The 25,976-nt window shown below is 44.1% G+C and overlaps 1 protein-coding gene and 1 non-coding gene across 2 annotated transcripts in view; both read left to right on the forward strand.

The window, feature by feature from the left end:
• Positions 499 to 25,976, forward strand: part of FAM114A1 (family with sequence similarity 114 member A1) — an 82,218-nt gene continuing 56,740 nt past the window's right edge. Inside the window, 3 exon segments of the mRNA XM_003128921.6 lie at positions 499 to 599; positions 10,177 to 10,532; positions 23,384 to 23,471. Of these exon segments, the coding sequence (XP_003128969.2) occupies positions 10,185 to 10,532; positions 23,384 to 23,471 (436 nt within the window). The 5' untranslated portion in view covers positions 499 to 599; positions 10,177 to 10,184.
• Positions 829 to 908, forward strand: MIR574 (microRNA 574). The gene has a single exon (NR_038571.1). It is a non-coding gene; the product is annotated as a microRNA 574 (primary transcript).

Consider the following 25,976-nt stretch of genomic DNA (forward strand, 5'->3'; position numbering starts at 1 on the left):
CCAAACTGGACTTTTAGAAACTGTATTTGCTTGGTTGATTGGTTTTAAATCAGATTGCAATTCCACAAACCGGGCGAAAGCAAGCTGTTTAATGCACCATGGCGGGGGCGGGGCCGGGGCGTGGCGGGGGCGGGGCCGGAGGTGGGCGTGGAAATCGCAAACTCTTACTGAACTTGAGCGACCCCTACCCGGTGAAACTGTCTGCGGGGCTTCCCCGGTGCTTTTAAAAGAAGGAAAGGGATCAGAACCCTGAGACCCGTCCCGGGTGGGGTGGGCGCCCCTCCAGCTCACTCAGCGGCACAAAGTCGGGAAAGCCAAGTTTCCCAAGGGGATTCAGAAGCGCGGCCAGGACCCTCCCAGCCTGGGGAAACGGGCACCGGGTTGGGGGTGGCGGGGAGGCGATGGTCCTCGGCGGCGCTCGGGGCCGGGGCGGGGTCACGAGGAGGCGGGGCGCTGTCACGGCGGCGGGGCGGGGCGGCTCGGCCCGTCCGCACCCGTCCCCCTGCCGGCCCGCCCTCCGGCCGCGTCCCCGCCAGCCCTGCCGACGTGGCGGGGCGGGACCCGGCGGGCGCTCCCGCGCGCACTCGGCCGCCTGAGCGGTAAGAGCCCGGGGCACTTCTCCCCATCATCCCTTTCCGTGGGCGGGGGGATGCGGGGACAGCCGCCGCGGGGTGGTGGGGAGACGCTGCCGTCGCCGCTTGTCGTTTTCGCCGAATCCTGCCCGCGGTGTTAGTGAGAAGCCATCTGCAGGGACTTGGCACGGGGCGCGGGACCCAGAGGACCGGCCTTGGGGGTGAAGGTCCGGGCGGCGCGGCCGAGGGCCCTGCGTGGGTGCGGGCGTGTGAGTGTGTGTGTGTGAGTGTGTGTCGCTCCGGGTCCACGCTCATGCACACACCCACACGCCCGCACTCCGGCTCTGCCCCCTCGGCCGGCGTGAACCCCTGCGGAGCCTGGCTTGGGCTCCCTCCCGAAGTATCCTGTCCTGGCACCAAGCAAGTCTGAGAAAGTTTCCCCAAGGTCCCCGGTCCGAGCGAGAGGTAGGCTGCAGGGGCACGGAGGCAGCAGGTCCCATCCCGGGGTTCGCCTGTCCTTGGCCTCGGAAGACCGAGCTCAGGCCTTGACTTCCACCCAAGCTCCTCATCTCTCCCCGTGCAGACGCCAGCAATGCCCACTCTCCCACCCCAGCCAACACCCTAAGCCAGCTGCAGCACCTCCATTCACAGCTCCCAGGTTGAGTGTTACTCCCTTCCCCAGTCCCCCAGCCCCCCGCCGGCACAGTGGGCTCATCTTCTTCCCTGGAACTTGGTCAGTATTTCCAGCCGGCTCAGATCAGGCACCCGAAATTCACCGCCCTTTCCTAGAGTTGGAAGATCTCTCTGTACGAGCAATGAGAGTGGTTTCTATGTTTTACCGATCCCCTCAATTCTCAGCCTAAACATCCTGACAGACTGAGTCGGGTGGCTTTTGAAATCAGTGTCTCTTGAACTGCGAAGACCTCAGCCAACCCGGGGAAACTGAGAAGGAGGCAGGCTTTCTCCTCAGTCCTCTCTCTGCCCCCTTTTCCTCCTGGTGCCCCTTTCCTGCCTCACCCGGATCTGCTTCCCGCTCTCTCCTTCCTTTCCTCCATCAAAACCTGAGCTCAGGAGAGAATCTGATAACGTCTTTACGTGGTAAGCTTTAAGCAGAAGAAGGAAACTTTCAGGGTGGAATTTGAAGCGCCAAGGAGCCAGAGCAAAAGAAATTTGAGGGTCGGAGGGGGCCTTGCTGAACCTCAGGGAATCAAACCATATAAATGGCCATTTATTTATAAGACCAAGCCTATATAAAACGTTGTTTCTCTTTAATCAGTATCAAACTATATATTTCAGTGCAGTAAATATTTGTGGGTCGGAAACCAAGCTAGGTGCTTCTGGAGGAGAGAATGACACAGAAACAAACACTCCTTATAAATGCCATAGAAGTCCATGCAGAGTATTACCAAAAAAAAAAAAAAGAAAGAAATAATTCAGTCTTTGGAAGGAATGGGGCAAATTAAGAAAAATTTCAGAATGAAAAGTAACAGTGAATGTTGAGAAACAGGAGTTTGCCAGGCAGGGCATCCTGGGCAGAGGAACCAGCATAAGCGAGGAGGCAGGGATGTTTGTGAGCCGTGCAGTCAGTGATGGAAAGTCTGGTGAGGCAAGAGTGTCAGGTGTGGGAGTTCCTATCCTGGCGCAGTGGAAACGAATCCAACTAGGAAACATGAGGTTGCAGGTTCAATCCCTACCCTCGCTCGGGGGGTTAAGGATCTGGCGTTGCCATGAGCCGCGATGTAGGTTGGCTTGGATCTGTCTTGGCTATGGCTGTGGCATAGGCCGGCAGCTGTAGATCCAATTCAACCCCTAGCCTGGGAACCTCCTGATCCCTTGGATGCCACCCTAAATAGACAAAAAAGTGTCAGGTGTGTTGAAAATTACTGGAGGCAGATAGATTGGAGCTGGATCGTGAGGGCCCACAGATGCCATGCAAAGGTGTTTAACCTAATGGTGTTTAAATAGGGGAGCAAGGAGGCCCCATCTGTGTTTCATAAAAATACCTGGCAAACACGTGGAGGCTTCGTTAGAGGAAAAAGAGGCTAGGCTTTGAGCACATGTAATTGATTAAGATCCTGTCATCCGTAGGTTTTGTTCCTGGTCTTTCACTGACCAGCACTTTTTAAAATTGGGGCATTGATTTCACACAGGTTATTGTATTACCAAATTCTTATTTTGCCAAGCAAGTTTATTTGGAAAAAAAATTCACCCACTGCACCACTATGTCCTAAAACAAAATACATTTTAATACCAAGAAAAGGGCGTTCCCATTGTGGCGCAGCGGAAACAAACCTGGCTAGTATCCATGAGGATGTGGGTTCCATCCCTGGTCTCATTCAGTGGGTTAAGGATCCGGCATTGCTGTGAGCTATGGTGCAGATCCCACGTTGCTGTGGCTGAGGTGTAGGCTGGCGTCTGTAGCTCTGATTCGACCCCTAGCTAGGGGACTTCCATATGCCACAGGTGAGTTCCTTAAAAAAAAAAAAAAACACACACACACACACACAAAAGAACCAAAAGCACAAAGGCTAAACTTGCAAGATGAAGGCAGCCCTTTACATTTAATACATTTAAATAGGTGGAAACTCACTGTCTTGTCATTTTTCTCTGTCATCATGGACTGGTTCCAGTCCTGCATCTGTCCTACACTCATGTTGGGGAACAAGGTATCCAGGTTATTTTGTCCAGCTTTACTCTAGAGAGGAGGCAGTGAAGAAGCCCAACCAGAATAAGTGAGTTGTACACTCACAGAGGGCCAGGGGGGCTGGAGCCCAGCTCTGCCCCAAATCCATCCCTCTCATCCATCACTATTCCTCCAGGTGGGCCCTTGGCCCAGCCACGCAGCATCCATTCTGAGTATCTGGATTCATTCCTGGGCATTTGCACGCACTCTTCCCATCCTGCCTGAATAACTCAGAGCCACTTTCAAGGTCCTCCCTTGCATGAGGTCAGTCTAGTTCAGATACCTCTTTCCCTGCTTTGATGTGCTGATTTCCATCACCATTTAACCATTTTGTGTTAGCTGCCATATTTGCCTGGACCTTCCCTGACCCGGAATAAAATGAAAACAGATTATTCGTTTTCTGAAGGGTCGTAACCCTGTCTTCCGTTTTGAACTTATTTTTGGAGCCATGATGTTGCTGCTCCAATACCTAGCAGAGTTCTGGGAGCATTTTAGGTGGTGAATGAATTTACTCATGAAAAACTAACTTATGCCCAGACCACAAAGCCTTCTTTATATGCCACTCTTCCTCTTCTTGGAGTTTATTGAAGAAGCTTCCTTGTTTCCGTGGGCTGAGGCTCCCAAGCATCAGAGCCACAGGCCCTGGCTGCAGTGATCAACATTCCAAACCACACATCAGGGAGGTTTAAGTCTGATGGCTTATGCGGCACCCAGGAGGCATATCCCGTAGCACGGCTGTAGTCCTTGTGGGCACCAGCCGTCTCTGCGCAGGAACAGCTGTGTCTTTACACAGTTTCCGATGGCTTCAGACAAAAGGGCACCGTCTTAATGATGACATCTCTCCTGTCATAATAACATCTAGAGTAGACAAAGTAATACCAGAAAGAAAAAGGTTTGGAGCGGGGATGTGGGGGGGGGGGCGTGTGTATTTCTTTTTTGGTTTTGGTTTAGGAAAAATGTGGACCTGTAACAGGTGGAAGTTCATGTGCAGTGAGAAGTTAACGCAGGGCTGAATATTATGGTGATCATTTTTATTATTTGAATGGATGCCAAAATATAATCTTTCTGAAATTTATATGTTGTTTTAAAGTATTTCCTAAGTATTTCCTAGCAGCGTTGGTTCAATAGCTTACAGCTGAATTTTGGGGGTGTTTCCCAAGGCAAAGTTTCATGCGGATGCTTGGGAGCGCCAAATCCTAACCCCTAGACCACTAGAGAAGGTTATATTGATGGCTGGATACAGAGCAGCTGCAGGGAAGAGAGGTTTCATTGCGGTCATTTTTCCATGGTTGCAATGAGCTGACCTAAGGCAGCTCGGCCATCGGGGGTGGGTAAGGGCTGTAGGGATGCTCCATAAAACCTCCCTAGCAAGAGCGGCAGTATTGGGAATCCACCTCTCAGATGGAGTTCCGCTGCACACCGTGTTTTAGCAACTGGGCTGGGGTATACAGCTTGTGCTTGTCGGTTGATGATGCCTTAGCTCTCTGTCCTTTGAGGTCTTGGGTGAGGGCTGCTCTGGAGGCAGGACACAAGTGACTCTCAAATCAGGCTTTTGACATTCTCCCACCATTAGTAGACCTGGGAAAACTCTAACGGCAAAAGGCAATAGCATAATCTTTTGCCCTGGTTGTAGAAGAGCACCTGTACTTTATTTCTTGCCAGTCCGCATATCCTCAGTGCCATTTCCATTTCATCAGTGAAAAAAATGATTTCTAATACCCCTTATGCTAAGTAGCCCACCCCGAGGGTAGCATTCAGGGCGAGGGATAGTTGAACCCTGTCAAGAGGTGAATGCTCAGTTACAGATTCTTAAATGCTAACTAAAGACCCTGGAGCATGTATTCCTGCACAGGGCACTTCGTGTTAACCAGCCCTCTCTTCCCCAGGGCATAAATCACAACTGTCCCACCTACACGGCACATGGTATGTGCTGAAGTATTTTAGCATTAGGAGCGGGATCAGCACAATTTAGGGTGAAGCTGAGTCAACCAAGTGTGTATAATGCTTTTTATTCACCCATGGATGTTTATCAAAACCAGATTTATTCTCATTTGCTTATAGAAAAGTGAAATAGTTCAGAACTTCTTAATGGTCCAGGGTTTACCACGAAATTAAAATATCAGACAGGGGGTTAACGAATCCCACTAGGAACCATGAGGTTTCGGGTTCCATCCCTGGCCTTGCTCAGTGGGTTGAGGATCCGGCGTTGTCGTGAGCTGTGGTGTAGGTTGCAAACGAGGCTTGGATCCCAAGTTGCTGTGGCTGTGGCATAGGCCAGCGGCTATAGCTCCGATTTGACCCCTAGCCTGGGAATCTCCGTATGTCAAGGGAGTGGCCCTAGAAAAGGCAAAAAAGACAATAAATAAATAAATTAATTAAATGGGAGTATAATTGATGTCCAGGTTTGGAGCCATTCTCCTTATGGGCATGCCCCTAGGGCGCAGATGAGGAAAGGATCGATTAGGAATGCCTGGCAGTCAAGCACTGTCCTAGACCATGGGTCAGAAAACATTTTCTGGAAAGGGCCAGGTAGTAAATATTTGAGGCTTTGCCATTTTGGGGACCATATGGTCTCTCATGCAACTCTTCCCCTCTGCCCATTGTACTAGAGAAGCCACAGGCAGTATGTAAACAAATGAGCATGTCTGTGTTGAAATGAAATTTTATTAAGCAAAACAGGGGAGGCAGGATTAAGCCAGCAGGTTGTAGTTTGCCAACCCCTGTCCTAGGCCCGTCCTGACTCAAGGTTTTCACAAAGATGTTATAAGCTTGCATGTGACAATAGCTTTTCAAGCACCCTCCCTCAATCTCACCCCCCTCCCATGAACCACAGTAACTACCCCTTTTCTGCACAGTGGCCTTTATCACTCTTTGCCACTTCAGCTAGGCACTGACCCTATTCATGGACAGACCATCTCCCACCTCCATTATCCAAAACTAAATATCCCAGCTAACAGGAAGCACGCGTCATTTGCTTTTCCCACTGGTAGACCTGTTTACAGGTGTGTTACTGGAGAATACAAGTATTTTTGTTTAAAAAGAGACATTCTAGGGGAGTTTCCAAACGAATCTGACTAGGAACCATGAGGTTGCGGGTTTGATCCCTGGCCTTGCTCAGTGGTTTAAGGATCTGGCATTGCCGTGAGTTGTGGTGTAGGTTGCAGACGTGGCTGTGGCATAGGCCTGTAGCTGTAGCTCTGATTGGACCCCTAGCCTGAGAACCTCCATATGCCATGAGTACGGCCCTAAAAAATAAATAAATAAATAAATAAATAAAGAGACATTCTAACTCAGTTCTCTGGGAGGTGAAGGAACCAAATAAAGATAGTATGGGTCATTTGGAACCACTTGCTGTAAAGTAACTCCTGAGTAGTGAATGGGATAAGGGCATTTTCTGTTTGTTTTCATGTCGAATTACATTTTAATTTTAAATCTCCACAGAAACATTGATATAACTTAAGACACATATTGGTTGAGCTTCCTGCTATATTCAAGAAGCCATGTTAAGTGTTATACAAAAGACGAAGATGAACCAGGGAAGAGCCTTCTCTTCATAGTGTTTACAATAGGAAAACACTCCAACGACTCTAATCAAGGACGATTGTAACCATCTGGAGTGAGATAGATGCAAAGCACTCTGGGAGCTCAGAGGAAGAAGAGTGATATCCAGTGGGGAGGAGCAAAAATGAAGGGGGTGGTTATTTTAAATGGACCTTAAATGTCTGAAAAAAACAACCCATTGAACCAACAGTCCTCTGAGGGTCTTTTGCGAATATTGGGCATTGTTCACAGCCTTACACTGTCTCATGTAAGGATTTGGAAGGGCATTCTAGGAGCTGAGCCGAGTGAGATCAGAGCATGGAGGTCCTTAGGTGCCAGATGAAGGGTGTGGCTTCATCTCAGCAGGAAATGGGAAGCCCCTGAGAATGAGCAGGAGGTGCTGTAATTATAGAAGAGAGATAAAGGATGGAAAGTGACAGGGAGAACCACAGTGGAGGGGAGAGCCCAGTATTGAAATCATCAACAGGAATCCCTTTGAGAACCCGATCGAAGATGATAATATGGAAAATAGAAGTAAAAGAAAGGATATAGATTCTGAATGATCTCTAGGATTTGAGCACTGGTTGAAAGTAAGAGAAGAGGCAGGTGGCATTGCAGACAGGGCTCTGACATGGTTCAATCTAAAAGTCAGACTCGGGTTCAGATCTCAGATCTGTCACTGTTCCTTCAAATGTGAACTCTGTGCATCAGTTCTGTCATCTGTAAAATGGAGCTCATAAGATCTAACTCATAGGAAGTTTCTGTCGTGGCTCAGTGGAAAGGAATCTAACTAGCATCCACGGGGATGCAGGTTCCATCCCTGGCCTCCCTCAGGCGGTTAAGGATCTGGCATTTCCACAAGCTGTGGTGTAGGTTGCAGAGGTGACTCAGATCCCACGTTGCTGTGGCTGTGGCGTAGACTGGCAGCTGCCTCTCCGATTCAACCCCTAGCTTGGGAACTTCCCTATGCCATGGGTGTGGCTCTAAAATGACAAAAAAAAAAATACATATAAAAGATCTAACTCATGGGAGATAGCACATGTAAAGAGCTTGGGTTTAATAGGCACTCAATAGATGATAGCTATAGATATTATATCTTCTTGAGAGAGATATAGTTTGATCAATGACAGCTTTGAGATCTTAAACCTGGGTTGTTGGGGCATTCTAGATGCCATTAAAAGAAACCCAAATGTCAAGGTGAAGAGCTGGAATTAAGGGCAAGACAACAGGTTTCCTTCGGGACAGGTAGAGATGTGCAGCTGGCCATTAGAACTGCTTCTCTGCAGGTAGAAATTTTTTCTATCATAGTGTATTGAGATATAATTCACACAGTACGACATTCACATGCTACAAAATTCACTCTTCTTAAGTGTGCAATTCAATGGTTTTTTATGTATTCACAGAATTGTGCAGCCATTACCACTCTCTGGTTTCAGGACATTTTTATCACCCACCAAAGAAACCCATAGCCCTTGGCAGTCATTACTCATTCCCTCTCCCTTCAGCCCTGGAAAGTCATGAATTCCCTTTCTGTCCCTGTGGACTGGAGGCAGATATTTGAGAGTCACATCATAGACACGTGTACAGCTGTGAGAAAGGAAAGTGATTCGTCAAGAGAGAGGGTGTAGCAAGAGAAAACAGCCACACAACTTTAGGGAATGGCTTTTTGAGGGGACAAGAGGGTTGGCATGTGCACATGAGTTCTAAACCCATTTCATCATGTGGCCAGTCTGTTAAATGGCTTCTTACCTACTGTGGTTTTAACAGTGACCTGAGATTTGACCGATTGATAAACACTGAGGTCAACAAAAATACCCATTGATTTTCCCTGAGACTTGGCTTCCTGTGTAGTGTGAACACTGTGTATTTTACACTTAGAAATTATAATTTGGAACTAGGCTTCTAGATATGTGTCAGTAAGGTGGTCTCTAGCCACACATGCCCATACAAATTTAGGTGTAAATTACTTATTTTTTTTATTTCCCCAATACATTATTTTTTTTTCCTACTGTACAGCATGGTGACCCAGTTAGAGGTGTAAATTATTTAAAATTAAATTTAAAAATTAGTTCTTCACTTGTACTAGCCACATTTCAAGTACTCAGTAGCCACATGTGACTATTAGTTACCATGTTTGCTAGTATGGATACAGAATATTTTCATCATCACTGAAAGTTCTATTAAACCGTACTGTTCTACATGATAGCAAAAATTTGCAAGCGTCATAAAGCATTTTTTGCTTCGTAAGTTATTTTGTAATGGCTTCAATCCACATTTGGCTTACCATAGCTCTTCTTTTTCTTTTCCATTTTATTCTTGTGTTATCCTGTCTAAACTATTGTCCAGGAGTTCTAGTCGTGGCTCTGTGGTTAACGAACCCGACTAGCATCCATGAGGATGAAGGTTCGATCCCTGGTTAAGGATCCAGTGTTGCCATGAGCTGTAGTGTAGGTCACAGATGGGGCTCGGATCTTGTGTTGCTGTGGCTGTGGTGTAGGCTGGTGGCTACAGCTCTGATTCAGCCCCTAGCCTGGGAACTCCATAAGGCCCCGGGTGCAGCCCTATAGTGACAAAAAGACAAAAAAATTAAAAATAAACTATTGTCCAGATAGAGCTCAGGCCTTCACAGGCTGGGACCCAGCAAAGCACACTTAGTGTATATATGCCCCTTTCTCCATGTGAATCTCATACCGCATTCCAAAACTAAATGTCGAGTGTCTTTTGATAAGCTCTCAGGTATTTTCTATGCTCGTTGTCTTTATGGCTGCAAATGCAATTAATAAATAGCTGCTTTCACAGATACAGGTAGTACTCTCAGTTCCAATTGCATATTTCTTCATGCCAAGAAAGTTTAAAGTGAACATCGTAGGTTTATATTAGTTTCCTATTATTGCTGTGGTAACAAAGTACAACCAACTTAGTGGGTTATAACAATGCAAATGGGTCCCTTGACTTTTTCAGCATCTAGTGGCCACCTGTGGTCTTTGGCTTGTGATCCCTTCCTGCATCTTCAGAAGGCATCACTCCAATCCCTGCTGTCATCACATCACCATTTCCTCTTTGTAGTCGAATCTCTCTCTCAGCCTCTCTCTGATAAGGACACTGTGATTTCATTGCAGGCCCGCCCAGTTAATCAAAATTCTTAATTTAGTCCTATCCGCAAAGTCCTTTTCATCATTTAAGGTGACCTTCACAGCTTCCAAGGACGATGACATGGATATTTTGGGGGGACATTATTTAGCCTACCCCAAAGTAACAAATTTCTTCTTGGTAGAAGAAAGATCACCCCTACCAGTTTTAAATGAATTATTCAATGCTTTGAATTAGAGTTGAACAGTTCAGATTAAAGCATAAAGTGTTTGTTCGTAATCATGTTGACAGATATTAAAATGTCTGACGATGGCGATGACACCTTAGCCACTGGCGACAAAGACGAAAAAACCGACGTGCCCGTTAGTGATACTTTACCCAGCGATGCACCAGTGCTCTGTGATTCAGCTACGATTTCAAATGAGCTATCGCCCGCCAACCCCAGACGAGATGTGCCTGGAAATGCAGCCGCTCAGGGTGCAGAGACGGCCGACACTGGACTTACTGAGCCGCCCGAAGACCCTGGTGCCATGGGGCCCCCTCTCAATGAAGAAGAGACTGAGGAGGCCCTTGCTGAGTGCGTTGACTCCGTCAGCCTGGAGGCAGAACCTGGATCCGAAGTACCCCTGAAAGAACAGAGTAATCCGGTAAGAGTGGTTCATTCGACTTAGTTTCACCTAAGATTTGTGCTAAGGTCTGTGGGTGGGAATTGGGAATTCAGACGATGCTATGACATTACCTCTGTCATCAAAGATATGTGATGTGGTGAGAAGAGGCACATACGAGGATAATTGGTCATTACAGTAGTTGCATTTTGATAATTTTATTGTTAACAATAACAATCCCCAATTACTGGACACATCCTGTGTGCCAGGCACTCTGTTAGCTACTTTATCTGTTATGTAATTCACTCCATTCAATAGTTCTTTGAGGTTCTAAGCTGGGTATCATTCACCTCAAGTTATAGATGAGGCCACCAGGCTCAGAGATATTAAGCAACCCAGGAGGATAATAACTACTCAGTTGTACATGGAAGATACTATAGTATTGAACATAATGAGTCTAAATTATTAATGAACCTGCTTCCACCCTAAACAAGTCATTAAATTTTAATGCATATTTACAAATCCTCTGTGAAGATATTAAACATTCAGATCACTCTTCCCCCCCCCCCCAGGTTGTAGTATTATTTTTATTTTTTAAAATTTTATTTATTTATTTTACTTTTTTCTAAAATTAAAGTATAATTGATTTACAGTGTTGTGCCAATTTCTGCTGCACGGTGAAGGGACCCAGTCATACGTACATATACATTCCCTTTCTTATATTATTTTCCATCATGTTCTGTCCCAAGAGACTGGATACGGTTCCCTGTGGTGTACAGCAGGGCCTTATTGCTTATTCATTCTTTTTTTAAAATTTTTTTTATTACTCAATGAATTTATTACATTTATAGGTGTACAATGATCATCACAATCCAGTTTTATAGGATCTCCATCCCACACCCCCAGCGCCTCCTTCCACCCCCCGAACTGTCTCCTTTGGAAACCATAAGTTTTTCAAAGTCTGTGAGTCAGATCATTCTTTGATCAGCACATACCACCTTCCAGGGGACCAGAGGCAGAACAGGCTCCTGCTTCCCTCAGGGCCTGCATTTATCCCTTTGGGTCCTATAGGTCCGTGTCTCCCAGTAGGTACCTCGTTCTATATCACCATGACCATCAAGCTGGGTTTTCCTGACACCTTCACTTCATCCATGTAGGGACTAGAAGGGGTGGGCCACTCTCCGCCAATGCTGCCTTCTGGAAGGATGCTGCAGTATGAGGGAATCAGAGTCCTCCCTCGGCCAGGTCCAGCCCTGCCCATCCTGAAGGGTGCCACACAGATCCCTCCTTGAGGTGCCTGCTGTATGCGGTGAGGGAGGGGAACCAGGCAGGGAGTCGGGAGCCTGGGCTTTCATCCTCCGTCTGTCATTAGCTGTTAGTCTGGGCATGACACCTAATTTCTCTGTGCTTCAGGTTTCCTCTGTAAAATGAGGAATTTGCACACAAAGACCACAAAGTATCCTTCTCACTAATGTTGTGTGATTCTTTTATTCAAAAATCCCGGCTTCTCGGGCCTCAGTGTTCTCAAAGGAACTCTTGAACTCTTCTACAATGAGAAGGGCTTCCTAGGGTGGCGGGGGTTTCCCATCATGGGACATGGTTTTGTTTGTTTGTTTCTTTTTCTGTGCTATACAGCAGGTCCCCATTGGCCAATCTTTCCATGTGCCTCAGTGTGCATATGCCAGCCCCGAACCTCCAGTTCAGCCTTCCTTCCCACTCCCCACCTGTCCCCCCACCTGGTAACCATAAGTTTTTCAAAGTCTGTGAGTCTGTGTCTGTTCTGCAAATAAGTTCATTTGTATCCTTTTTTTAGATTCCACATATAGGTGGTATCATATGATGTTTGTCTTTCACTGTCTAACTTCACTTAGTATGATAATTTCTAGGTCCATCCATGTTTCTACAAATGGCATTATTTCATTCTTTTTTTATGGCTGAGTAATATTCCATTGTAGATAGGTACCACATCTGCTTTATCCATTCTTCTGTTGATGGACAGTCAGGTTACATCCATGTCTTGGCTATTGTATATAGTGCTGCAGTAAACATTGGGGTGCATGTATCTTTTTGAATTATGGTTTTCTCTGGATAAATTTCCAGGAGTGTTATTGCTGGATCATATGGTGGTTCTATTTTTAGTTTTTTAAGGAATTTACATACTATTTTCCATAGTGGTTGCACCAATGTACATTCCCACCAACAGTATAAGAGGGTTCCCTTTTCTCCACACCCTCTCCAGCATTTGTTGTTTGTAGACTTTTTGATAATTGTCGTTCTGGCTGGTTAAGGTGGTACTTCGTAGTAGTTTTGATTTGTATTTCTCTGATAATTAGTGATGTTGAGCATCTTTTCCTGTGCTTTTCGGCCATCTGGGGACATGTTTAAACAAAAGCAAACAGTCATTCTGCAAGGACATCATGGATGGGATTTGAGGACCAGCTGGGAGTTTGGAGCAGATATGTAAACACATATGCAAAATTTTGTTTATGAATCCCATGAGTTCGCACACCCTTTAAAGCCAACCATGAACCCCCTGAGGGTTTAAGAACTCTGAGACTAGAGGCTTCCCAATACTAGCTGAACATTTCAACCACGGAGAGAGCTTTAAGTGATAATGATGCCAGGATGTTTATTCGTCTGGGTTCTCCAGAGAAACAGAACCAATAGGATATGCCCTATACCTATATTTACCTACGTACCTGACTCGGGAACCTGTGCTCCCTTTGTGCTATCTTTCTTTTGTGGGGAGCATCAGTTCTCAATTTTTATTGTAAGTGCTACTTTTAATACATATCTTCATGCATTAAGAAAATATATCTTTGGAGTTCCCGTCGTGGCTCAGTGGTTAATGAATCCGACTAGGCACCATGAGGTTGCGGGTTCGATCCCTGGCCTTGTTCAGTGGGTTAAGGATCCGGCGTTGCCGTGAGCTGTGGTGTAGGTCGCAGACATGGCTTGGATCCTGGGTTGCTGTGACCAGCGGCTGCAGCTCTGATTCGACCCCTAGCCTGGGAACCTCCATATGCCGCGGGAAGCGGCCCTAGAAAAGGCAAAAAAAAAAAAAAATATATATATATATATATATATTTTAGCTCTATCACCCAGACCTCGGATGACTTGAAGAAACTCCAAAAGCTCCATTGATTCAAGGTAGATGTGTTCCTGATGATGAGATGATACATTCCAATTTCAGACTTGTAAAAATTATACCAAGACTGTGCATAAAGATAGCACAATAAAGTCAGCATGCTCCTACACATCTGCCTTCCACAATTTTGAGCAAATCAAATGAATCCTGCCTTTGAAGGCGCTTTATAAACCCCCCTTAAGGCTGCAGGAAGAGCGCTTATCGGCAGACAGGTACTCCCCTCCTCTGCCAGCAACACACTGATAGCTTTCAAGGACTTTGAAAAGGTGAGCGTGTCCTCATAATGAAGCATCACTAGCTGTCTGTTGAACACCTGTGAGTACATTGGTTCTAAGAAAGCAGAAGGCTGATGCGGGTGGCTGGCAGGGCCTTGAGTGGAAGGAGTATCTTTTTCACCCAGGTCACGTGTAAACCCTTCTAAATAAGTGCAAATTTAGTCTCTTTGTAGTAACTACCAGAAAATAAGAGATTCTCCTATTCTCTTGGAAACTTATCCTTTCATTTTCAATTAACATTGGAAGAATTCAGCTTTCTGCTTTGTCTTTAAGCATCGTTCACTGGCTCTATTTCATTTGCTCTTTGTTGGATACCTGTAAGGAGTCCTTTGGCAGCGGTGAAACAACTGTTTTTCTGTTGATTCAGAGGAGAATGAATTCTACCAAAAAAAATCTTGAATCAAAAATTCATTTACAAGTAGTTCCTGTCATGGCACAGCAGAAACAAATCCGATTAGGAACCACGAGGTTGCAGGTTCGATCCCTGGCCTCACTCAGTGGGTCAAGGATCTGGCGTTGCCGTGAGCTGCGGTGTGGCTCGCAAATGCGGCTCAGATCTGGCATGGCTGTGGCTGTGGCGTCGGCCAGCAGCTCTAGCTCTGATTAGAACCCCCAGCCTGGGAACCTCCATATGCCACAAGTGTGGCCCTAAAAAGCAAAAAAAAAAAAAAAAAAAAAAATTCGTTTACAAGTTGGCTGTATGGATCTTGAACACAGGCCCGCTGACAGATGGCAGGTCCCATGGAAAAACAGCCAAGCTCAAAAGCCTGTTTGACCCCAGGTATATCTGAGCCTAAAAGAATCATCGCCTTTCCAAAAAAGTTTCTAAGGGAAAATGCCTGCTTTAAAAAACCTGGCAGAATAGCCTTTAAGGAAGTATAAACTAGCATCTTCTAAGGCCCAGTAGAGTTTGTGACAATGTGCTTAAATGTATGTGTCCTTCTGTAAGTGGTCTGGGTCCCCCTGAAATCTACCTTATGAGTTTCCCTTTTGCCAGAGTCAGCGTGGTGGTCGTAACTTGCCAGGTAGGGTGGTGTGGCTCGGAGGGGACCTGGGATCTTTGGTTCTCCTGGCTGCTCATCCAGCACCTCTGCTTTGAAGGATCATAGCTGAGGCACTCAGAGAAGCTGTCTGTCTTTTGGCCCCCTTCTCTTCCTCATCCATTCTGATGTACAGACTCAGAAGCCACTGATTCCTGCAGGAATCAATTCTACCGCTTCCCTAAGAGATGGTCCACAGCCTCATGTGACCCCTGGAGGCTGGACTAGATCCTTTAAGGCCTCTCCTGGCCCCATGACAGCATGCATGATGCCCTGGAATCCGAGCAGTGCAACTATCTTCAGGATGCCTGCGGTGTGGGTGGGGCAGGCAGGGTTGTATTAAAGCAATTATAGCATGTTTTACAGCAGTAGATAAGACAGGCACAAGGAAGCCTTCGATGGAGCACTTCAAGCTCAAGGAGTCAGTGAAGACCTCAGGCTCCACTCAGAGAGGCCTGTTTTGGGTGCTAGTCAGGAGGGACATTTCTTCCCAGAGAGCTTGTGGGACTTTATTATATACTTGTCTATCACCCCCTAAAAGATGGACTGGGAGTTTGGGGATGGTAGTTGCAAACTATTACATTTAGAATGGATAAGCAATGAGGTCCTGTTGTATAGCACAGGGAACTATATCCAGTCACTTGTGGTAGAACATGATGGACGATAATATGAGAAAAAGAGAAAGATAATATGAGAATGTGTGTGTGTGTATATATATATATGACTGGGTCACTTTGCTATACAGCAGAAATTGGTAGAACACTGTAATCAACTATACTTTAATTTTTAAAAAAGATCTAATCTATATCAAATTTCCCTAAATTCTTAGCACCAACAAATACTACCCAGAGTAAAAAAAGAAAACAACAAAAAACAAACAAAAATCATCACTACTGTCCTACGCTAATGCATAAGGCATAAGACCAGTTATAACAAGGTAAAGAATGCCAACATTAGAGTTCCTGTTATGACAGAGTGGAAACGAACCCAACTAGTACCCATGAGGATATGGGTTTGATCCCTGGCCTCTCTCAGTGGGTCAGGGATCTGGCAATGCCATGAGCTGTGGTGTAGGTCACAAACAAGACTCGGATCCCACATTGCTGTGCTGTAGTGTAGGGAAACAGCTACAGCTTTGATTCAACCTCTAGCCTGGGAACCTCTATATGCTGCACACTTGGCCCTTTCAAAAAAAAAAAAAAAAAAAGAGTTCCCGTCGTGGCTCAGTGGTTAATGAATCCGATTAGGCACCATGAGGTTGTGGGTTCGATCCCTGGCCTTGTTCAGTGGGTTAAGGATCTGGCATTGCCGTGAGCTGTGGTGTAGGTTGCAGATGCAGATCAGATTCTGTGGTGTAAGCTGTGGTGTAGGCTGGTGGCTACAGCTCTGATTAGATCCCTAGCCTGGGAACCTCCATATGCCGAGGGAGCGGCCCTAGAAAAGGCAAAAAAACAAAGAAAAAAAAGAATGCCAACATTACGATTAAAAGTTTCAAAGGAAAACAAAGACTACCACTCCATAGTTCTCTCCCTAGAAAAGGAAAAGCAGAATGTTTAAGAACCATAAAATTGCTAACAAGAGAGACAAAGACGAGAGACCCTGAGCCGACACACTGATGACAGATTTTTGCCTTTTAAATGAGTAGAGTTTGCTCCCAGATTTGTTTATTTCTCCCTTCTAAGCCCTTCTACATGATGACACCCAGTTTTTGACTTGGGCAACCAGCTGGATGCTGTTGCCTTTTGGCCATAGTGGGCGGTGCTTCCTCAGTCTGGGGGTGTATTAGAATCTCCTGGGAAGCTTGTTAGACATTCAGGTTCCTGGGCTCTACCCTGAGAGATTCGTATTCAAAAGATCACAGTGGAAGCCAAGAATCTGTATTGTCAATAAGTCCCCCCGGGGAATACTCTTGCAATCAGTCTATGGACCAGTGTTTGGGAACCACTAATACTAGCACATAGAAGAGCTAGTTGGGGGATGGCGTGAGCTGAGAATAGGGTGAGTTCAGTATTGACGATGCCATGAGACAGCCACATGAAGATAACTTTGTGGGCAGTTGGTGTTAGTGGGCTGGAGCCCAGGGGACAGAGAGAGAGTTGGAGGCCATCAGCAACTGGATGTTATTTAAGTAATGAGAGTGGCCGAGATTGCCTGGGTGTTACATATAAGTAAAGAACAGAGGACTACAGACTTGGCCCTGCAGGTCTCCTGTCTCTAAGCCGGTGGGGTCATGCACAGCTCTTAGATCCTTTTTGATAGATGGTTGTTGCCAGCAAAGATGTCGAGAGGGTGAGAGTTACCTCTCTATAACCTCAACATCACATTCTGTAAATGAAATCAAATCTCAAATCACACTATACCACACTGACATCTTTAAATTACTTAACAAGTAAGTTAAAAATAGTTCATGAAAATCATTTCTCACATAAGCTTGAGAATGTGCCATTGTCCCAGATGTCTGGGTGTTTTGACCAATGAAAGGCAAAAGCCTCGAATTCTAGAGGCAGGGTTATCTTCCCTTATACCTGGCATCAAGAAACTAGAATTCTGGAAGTTCCCTTGCGGTGCAGCGGGTTAAGGATCTGGCACTGCCGCAGCGGTGGCGCAGGTTACAGCTGCAACGTGGGTTCAGTCCCTGGTCCAAGAACTTCCACATGCTATAGGTATGGCCAAGAAGAAAATATAAACAGAATTCCCTAGAGTTCAGAGCTGGCTATGGATAGAAAACCATTTAGCACAGGGCAAAATTTTTTCTTATACCCTATTCATGTAACAGTAGGAAGAGGCTATAAAATGTTTAATCATCTACAAATCTGAATAACTTTAATTTCACCATCTAGAACCTCTTTCAGATGTTCAGAATGCTACTCCACTGTGTTCTACCAGTTAAAACCTATTTCTGCAATTCAGTATGCTAATTAGCAAACATTAGGCATTAATAGAGATGCAGATAATAGCAGTGCTCATTATAGCTGTCTCTGGAGTATGGCTTTGCATTCCTGATTAGGATGCTAGATGCCCCCCCACATCCCGACTGTGTATTTTATTAGAATGCTGGAAGCACTTGGGTTGCAGCTTAATCTAAGGAGCTCCCGTGATTTCACAATATGCATATAGAAACTTTCTAAAGTAAACTGAAATCACAATAGTAAATGATGGACGAAGAAAAGCAAAAGTCAGAAGATGGGACGTTAAAGCCATAAGAACAGAGTCTTTTAAGAATTGAAAAAGGGTTGAGCTTCTAATGCAACTGAGAGGTCAAGAAATAAGATGACTAAATTAAGTCCATGGCTTTGACAACAAGGAAACCACTGTGACCTTGATGAGAATGGTCTCATGAAATAGTGAGCATGAGAAAGTCGCTGTGGTGAGTGGAGGGGTGTGGATATGGAGGTAGGCACCTTTTTTAAGAGGTGAGAAAGAAACCTATGGTGCAGAAACCAGACAAGTTTGAAGGAAACGTTTCGTCTTTGTGATTTTCATTGGTTGGTTTTAAGATGGATGAATGAAGAGCATCCCTGTACATGGGAAGCAGTCAGTAGGGAAGAGTTGAAAAGCTAGGAGAGAAGGGATAACAACCTTCCCAGGACCAGAGATGCTCAGGTGGAGGTGATGATTAGAACTAGGAGGAAGGTACCACTTCCATTATGATGGAAGGGAAGGAAATCATTGTGGGGTGGGGTGCAGTAAAGTTAGATTCATGTTTACATGAGTTTTTGGTGTAGGCCAGTGTGTGTTTTGTGCATTAAAAAAACTACTCAGGAGTTCCCGTCATGGCGCAGTGGTTGACAAATCCGACTAGGAACCATGGGGTTGCGGGTTCGATCCCTGGCCTTGCTCAGTGGCTTAAGGATCTGGCGTTGCCATGAGCTGTGGTGTAGGTTGCAGACGCGGCTCGGATCCCACGTTGCTGTGGCTCTGGTGTAGGCCAGTGGCTACGGCTCCGATTAGACCCCTAGCCTGGGAATCTCCATATGCCCTGGGAGCGGCCCTAGGAAGAGGCAAAAAGACAAAAAAAAAAAAAAAAAACGAAAAAAACCTACTCAGACTTTTTTTCTTTTTATAGCCACACCTGCAGCATTTGAAAGTTCCTGGGCTGGGGGTCAAATCAGAGCTGCAGCTGCCAGCCTACACCATAGCCACACAACACTGGATCTGAGCCGCATCTGCAAACTAGGCTGCAGCTTGTGGCAATGCTGGATCCTTAACTCACTGAGCCAGGCCAGGGATCCAACCCACATCCTCACAGACACTATGTCAGGTTCTTAACCTACTGAGCCACAGTGGGAACTCTGTCAGATTTTTAATATGGTTTCAACCATTAATGTTCAATGTATTAAGTTTACAGATTTAGAATGTTAATTCTTTTAGTGTTCATCTCACAAATCCTAACTCTCTTTAGAAGTCTAGCGAAATGGAATGGTCACTTTCAAGAAGCTTTTGATTAATGCTTGGTCCTTTTTGCCAACTTAAACATGGTCGAATATTTTTAAACTGTGTCCATAAATTTAATATATTCCATCGACTTTTTAAGTACCTCATTTGTGTACTTAAAGTCTTGCTGAGTACATAAGAATTGTTGTAAATGTATTAAATGTATAAAGGGGGCCAAATGACCCCTTAGGTGGTGTAACACTCTGCATATACTTAGGAAGATTTCAGCTTAAAATCAGAAGTCTAATAATTCCATTATTCGTCATCAATTGGTTTTCAAAAACTGTCACTCTATTTGGTCAAATTGCTTAAACATTAGTGGTACAGAAAAGACCAAATATGCAGAAAATATTAATAATATGACTTTCATACCTTAAACCTTTCTGTATTTGATTGTAAATCTTCCTGGAGTTGAGTGATGTATACTCATCAAGAAAGAAAATAACATGGGAATAACTGAGGCCATTTTCAAGCAAATATTTTAACCGAGTTGCAGGCATCCAGAGCAGTTTATATCCCCTGAATGTCACCCTGTGCCCCCTTTTAGAACAGCTGCGTCATGAGTTACAAAACTTAAAAAGGGTTTGGTTTCAAAATTCTTATTGTCCACATCCCAAGACCAAAGATATATACGGTATCTGATTCTTGACCTACTCAAGGAAATAGAATAACCAGTTTGGTCTTTATCCTTTAAGAGAAATACATATATTTCCTATCTAAGTGTTAAAGACCTTTGAATTTGATGGAATTCTAAGATTTGTATGTATTTTTATATCTAAAGATACCAATGAACTTGATAGCCTAAAATAAATAAATGTATTTTCTATTTAATGATAAAGACCTTTAAATGGGAGATCAGATAGGTAAGTGTCTTTTCTATTTAAAGAACTTAGAACTTGACAGAATCTTGTACTCTTTCATATTCTTAGGACCACACAACAGTTACAGATGTTTAAATGATCTCCAGCTGAGTTTGAGAGATCCCTCTTGATCAGGCCAAGTCTGATTTGCTGTAACACTATGAGATCTTTCTTCTGAGATTTTGTAGGGAAGTTCTCATCGATAGCTTTTGTCTTCTCTGTGAATTAGGATATGAAGTTGTCAAAGGAGGTAGGGGTTACATAAGTGGGGGTGATAAAAAAAAAAGCTTTTAAATACCCATATTTGATCAAGGGAGCTCTAGGTGGATCCATACTGCCTGCTTTATAGTCTCATAAATGTGTGACATTAAAACCAAGTTGAGATATGTTTATAATTCATGTTGGACATTAGTTTATATGGCTTTTATATTAAATGTGCACATGTAGTTATTTGAGTATTTGCCACTGATAACAAATATTCTTTGTAGCTGATCAAGAAGTCACAGCTCAGTGTCAAAGAAGCTTTATTAATAAAGTAATTGAAGTAGTCACTTGTTATACTGCAAAAAGTTCTAGACTCATTTAACATTTATTTCCATTTGCTAGTCAATTACTAGCTGTCAGAGCATATTAAGTATTGTAAATTTGAGTCAGAAGCTGTCACCCCTAAGTGTGTTAACTCTCCCTAATCGCATAGGTAGTGATTTGTCCCATGAGAGAATTATATTAATCACCAGCGTACATCTGTCTTCACGATGGTATAAAATTGCCACTGGCTTCCATTGCTGAAGTGAAGTAAATCAATGTAGACACCAAAAATGAAAGCAGACTGTCATGAATCATAAGTATTTCCATTCATGTTAACAAGCTTCTCATTGTTTCCAAACAGAAAAAAATGTCGGCCAACTTTCAAAGCGTTTTGCTTCTTAGTGTTAAAAATGTCATTGCTTATTATCATTACTCCTTAACATTTATGGAGTTTTTGTTATGTGCTAGGCACTATGTTCACAGCTTTATGTGAATTAGTTCTTTTTAATTTTCATAACAACCCTGTGAAGGTATTGGTTCTTATACTTATGGTTGCATTTTGTGATGAGTCAATGATGTCTTAAAGGACTTGAGCAATTAACTTGTCCAAAATAGCAGGGCCCACCCAAGCCATTTAATTCCATAGCCTTTTCTCTTGACCAGTAGTTTACACTGATGGATGGTGTTTGATATTTACTAAGTGAATCAGTTAGGAATGCATTTGGGTGCAAGTAACTAAATCAAACAAACAGTGGCTTACAAATTAGCAATTTGGTTTTTTCTCACTTAACAGAAGGAATGGAGATAGGAAGCTATTCACATTTGTTGAGTAGCTTAGCAGTGCCAAGACTCTGTGATTCCCTGGCCTTTCCCTCATGGCAGCAAAAATGGCTGCTTCAGTTTCAAGCACCAAATCCACTTTCAGGGCAGGAAGAAAGAGAGAGGAGAGAGTTGGCAAGCTATAACTGCATAATTATCATGAAAGCAAAACGTTTCCCATTTATGTCTCATTGGTCAAAACTGTTTCACACGGCCACTCTCACCCACAAGGTGGCAGACTGCAGGGAGAAGGAAGTTGGACATGACTGATGGACCAGGCTTGGGTCAAAGTTATGGAGTCTACAAACTCTGTAGGGATGTTTCACTTCCTCCTTAACTTCTCTCTTACTCTTTTTGGAGTGAAAGAGTTGTGATTCTTCATCTCCTAATTGTAATCTTGCCTCATTTTCTAAAATGCATTCCTGGATATTAAGGAATGCATTTTCTAAAATGCATTCCTGGATATTAAGGATATTGTGTTTCTGCGAATTAAGTCAGGAGGCATTGGTTGCAAGTCACAAAAACTATTGCATATCTAAGAAAATGGATAACTTTTAGTCATTTATTCAACAACTAAATTTATTAAGCCCGCATTGTATGCCATACACTCTTCAATGTTTGGGGGCTATATCAGTGAAACATAAGTGAGAGAGAAAGAGAAGGAATGTGTTGGAATCTCATAGAACCTAAAGGTAGGAATGCAGCAGGGCCTTGAAGATGGACAGGAACCAGGGGCTGAGAAGCTCGCAGGAATCCAAACAGCTTCTCTGAGCACATGTCCTTCATTCTGCTCACTCTGCTTTCTCTTAATTCTCAGTCTGCATGGTGGATAGAATATGGTCACCCCACCTTGCCTGAGTTTTTATCTTCTATTCAGGCTAACCAGAATCTCTCAGCCCCAACCCAAACACCTAGGAGAAAGAATTTGAATCTACTGAACCCAGGATCAGTGGGAGAGATAGTTACAGGGGTCATCATGAGTGGAGTGGACACCTTGAAAGTTGTCTACCTCAAAAAACTTCCTGGAGTTCCCATCATGGCTCAGTGGAAATGAATCCATGAGGACGTGGGTTCGATCCCTGGCCTTGCTCAGTGGGTCAGGGATCTGGGATTGAAGTGAGCTGTGGTGTAGGTCGCAGACGTGACTCAGATCCTGCGTTACTGTGGCTGTGGTGTAGGCTGGCAGCTACAGCTCTGATTTGACCCCTAGCCTGGGAACTTCTATATGCCTCTGTTGCGGCCCTAGGGGGGAAAAAAAAAAAGGCTTCCTGATGCTGGTCCCCATCTCCAAGCTTACTGGTGCTTTTCTAGACACTTTGCCCACTACTAGCCATGCCAAAGCTCCCTCCTACCACCCTAGAAATTTGAAAGTTAACTTTACCTTGAAAAGCACATTTTTTTAGTTCAATAAAAAGTGCATGAGTTGTTTTGGAGTTTTTCAAATCACTCTGTGCCCTACAATATTAAATCTCTCCTTCCCCTCCACAGCCCTGCCCCTGTCTTCCAGATAATGGGAGATTTGCGTCTTGGTTGACATCAAATTCCCTTCCTCTCACTTCAAGCCAAGCCCTCAAGAAGTCAATCAACACATCAGTTTGGTTCCAAAGTGCACATTGCAATGTGGGCTGATATATTCTTTTACGGCCCCTTATAAACTATAAGCCAGGGAGATATGGTTGTTGGTGATTTTTTTTTTTTTTAAACTTGTCTTCGTTTCAAACCCATGGGTGTTTTTCCATTAAGGACTAAGCCAAATTGCTGACCTTGTGGCTAATCTGGTTTTTTGCAGGCTGTGGATTCCTCTCCACGTGGAGGAGGATGGGCAGGCTGGGGCTCCTGGGGCAAATCTCTGCTCTCGTCAGCATCTGCCACAGTAGGTAAGCGCTCTGTGTTGCATTTGAATGGATAAAGTTCAGGGACCCAATAGGAAATGACATTGTGATCATGCCATGTTCTGATAGAGTTTAATATTAGCTCATGGCAATAAGAGCCAATCGTTTTTAGTGCTTGCTGTTCCAAGTACTTTGTGTATATTAAGACGTTTGTTCTTCAAAGTAACCGTGTAAGGAGATACTCCTATTTTTCTCCACTCTTATAAATAAGGGAGCTGAATCATGAAGAGGCTGAGACCTTGTCCAAAGTCAGAAGTAGGTGAATTGGGATCTGAACCACACAGCATCAGTTTTAATCATTATGTTATACTGACTCTTACAATATGATATTCAGGCTTTTATAATATATTCTTATACCTTTGTACTTACCATCCCACTTGAACATGTTAAAATACACAACTAGCCTACTCCCTAGAAGGATCTGAGGTATCACAATAAAAGGCACTTCATCACAGAGCACTGAAATACAAGTAGAAAAAAAATATGCAAGTAGGAGGGAGATATATATCAAGGCTAATAGAGTTACTATAACTGAACGTTGACCTTAACGCTGAGATTCTTGGCTGCCAGTAGATTATCCTGCTCATAAAATGATAAAACAGAATGTAGTTTTTAAATATAAATTCATTTTCCTTGCATTAAATTTTTGAAGAAACGCCCCGTGTTGGCTCTTATACAAAGAGAACATATGATGGACAATGTCTTCATCCGTGAAGGTTTGGCAAAATATTCTTCATGTGACTATTTCTCATGTCCACTCTTCATGAAAACTGAAGCTATGACATAAACATGTCTGAGATCATGTAGCAAAGGCGTTTCATCTTGAGGGTGGAGAGGGAGGAGCAGGATGGAGAAGCCACAGGTAACACAGCATTCAGATCCTCTAACTCAGGTGTTCCCAAAGTGTAGTCTGTGGCATGAGGATCTTTCTTCTGATGAGCCATGAGTTGGTCCAATTCACTGTTACTCCTAAAACCATGAGGGCTGAGGTCTTTGACCTCAGTGGACCATGGTCACAAATAGTTGAAGGGCCAGCTATCTAATTTGATAGCCTTTAGCCTGCCTGGAAGAATGGGTTGATTGCATTCCCCTAGTTCCATATCTGTCAGGTATCCAGAGACCTCTGGCAAGAAGCAGATGGTGGAGTTCCCATTGTGGCTCGAGGAAATGAATCTGATTAGTTTCATGAGGATGCAGGTTCAATCCCTGGCCTCACTCAGTGGGTTAAGGATCTGGCATTGCTGTGAGCTGTGGTGGAGGTCGTAGACATGGCTTGGATCTGGTGTTGCTGTGGCTATAGCAGAGGCTGGCAGCTGCAGCTCCTACTCAACCCCTAGCCTGGGAACTTCCATATGCCGCAATTGCAGCCCTAAAAAGACAAAATAAAATAAAATGCTAGCTTTAAAAAAAAAAAAAAAAAAAAAGCAGCAGCAGCAGCAGATGGTCAAATCAACGTTGCCCTCTCCGGTGAGAGCCTGGAAAGCAGATTTTTTTTCTATTGCTAATTGAAGGGCCAGGTATGCTGCGGATTTTACAAATGCAAATGGAAAAATTAATCAGATTAGAGGAACCTGTTCTAGTTTCTAAACAGGATGGATTCTCTTCACGAGGGTGATGGCAGGCACCTGCAGTCATCCTGCTTCCTAGGACAAGTGTTTGAGCTTTGAGTGGCCCTTAAATGGATCTTGCCACTGGCAGCATTCAGGAGTGGCATGCTTTCTGAACCAAAAATTAAAAACATGAGGTCTAAAAGTTTTTGAAATTGAGATAAGTCATAGAACACTAGGTAATGTGGTCACCAAATTATACAGCTCTCCTCCTAGTTTAATGTCATAAAACAGTACAGTGTTTTGGGTGCTTCTAGCTATACTGGCATCCAGAACTGCCCTGGCTTATAAGGAATGAATTCGGGGTTTCAGAAAGTTCCATCATAGACAAAGGATTTAAATATTTTTTATGTCATATGCATTGTTGTTTTTTTTATTTTTTATTTTTTTTAATTTATTTTTTTTATTTTCCCACTGTACAGCAAGGGGGTCAGGTTATCCTTACATGTATGCATTACAATTACAGTTTTTCCCCCACCCTTTCTTCTGTTGCAACATGAGTGTCTAGACATAGTTCTCAATGCTATTCAGCAGGATCTCCTTGTAAATCTGTTTTTTTTTATTTAGGATTTAATTTTTTGTTGAAACTTTAAATACATAAGTTCCTTCCACAGTAAATACAGCCATCAGCTGCCCAGTGGGTGGCAGGTGCAGGGGTTTTCGCTGCACCATAGGTGCACCCACCTGTGACTGCTCTGCTCCTGGCTGGTCTCTTTGCTATTGTTTCTCACTGGTCAGCAGCTATACCACATGATTTAACTTTGGGCTTTGCTGAACCCTAATAAGTTGTTCCATCCATCAACTGGCAGCTTCCCCGTTGAATTTACTGTTCACTATCTTCTTAAGTGTCCTGTTGTAATCTGACCTTTGCACGTATACAGCC

The sequence above is a fragment of the Sus scrofa genome, chromosome 8, assembly GCF_000003025.6.
Source record: "Sus scrofa isolate TJ Tabasco breed Duroc chromosome 8, Sscrofa11.1, whole genome shotgun sequence".
Lineage (NCBI taxonomy): Eukaryota > Metazoa > Chordata > Mammalia > Artiodactyla > Suidae > Sus > Sus scrofa.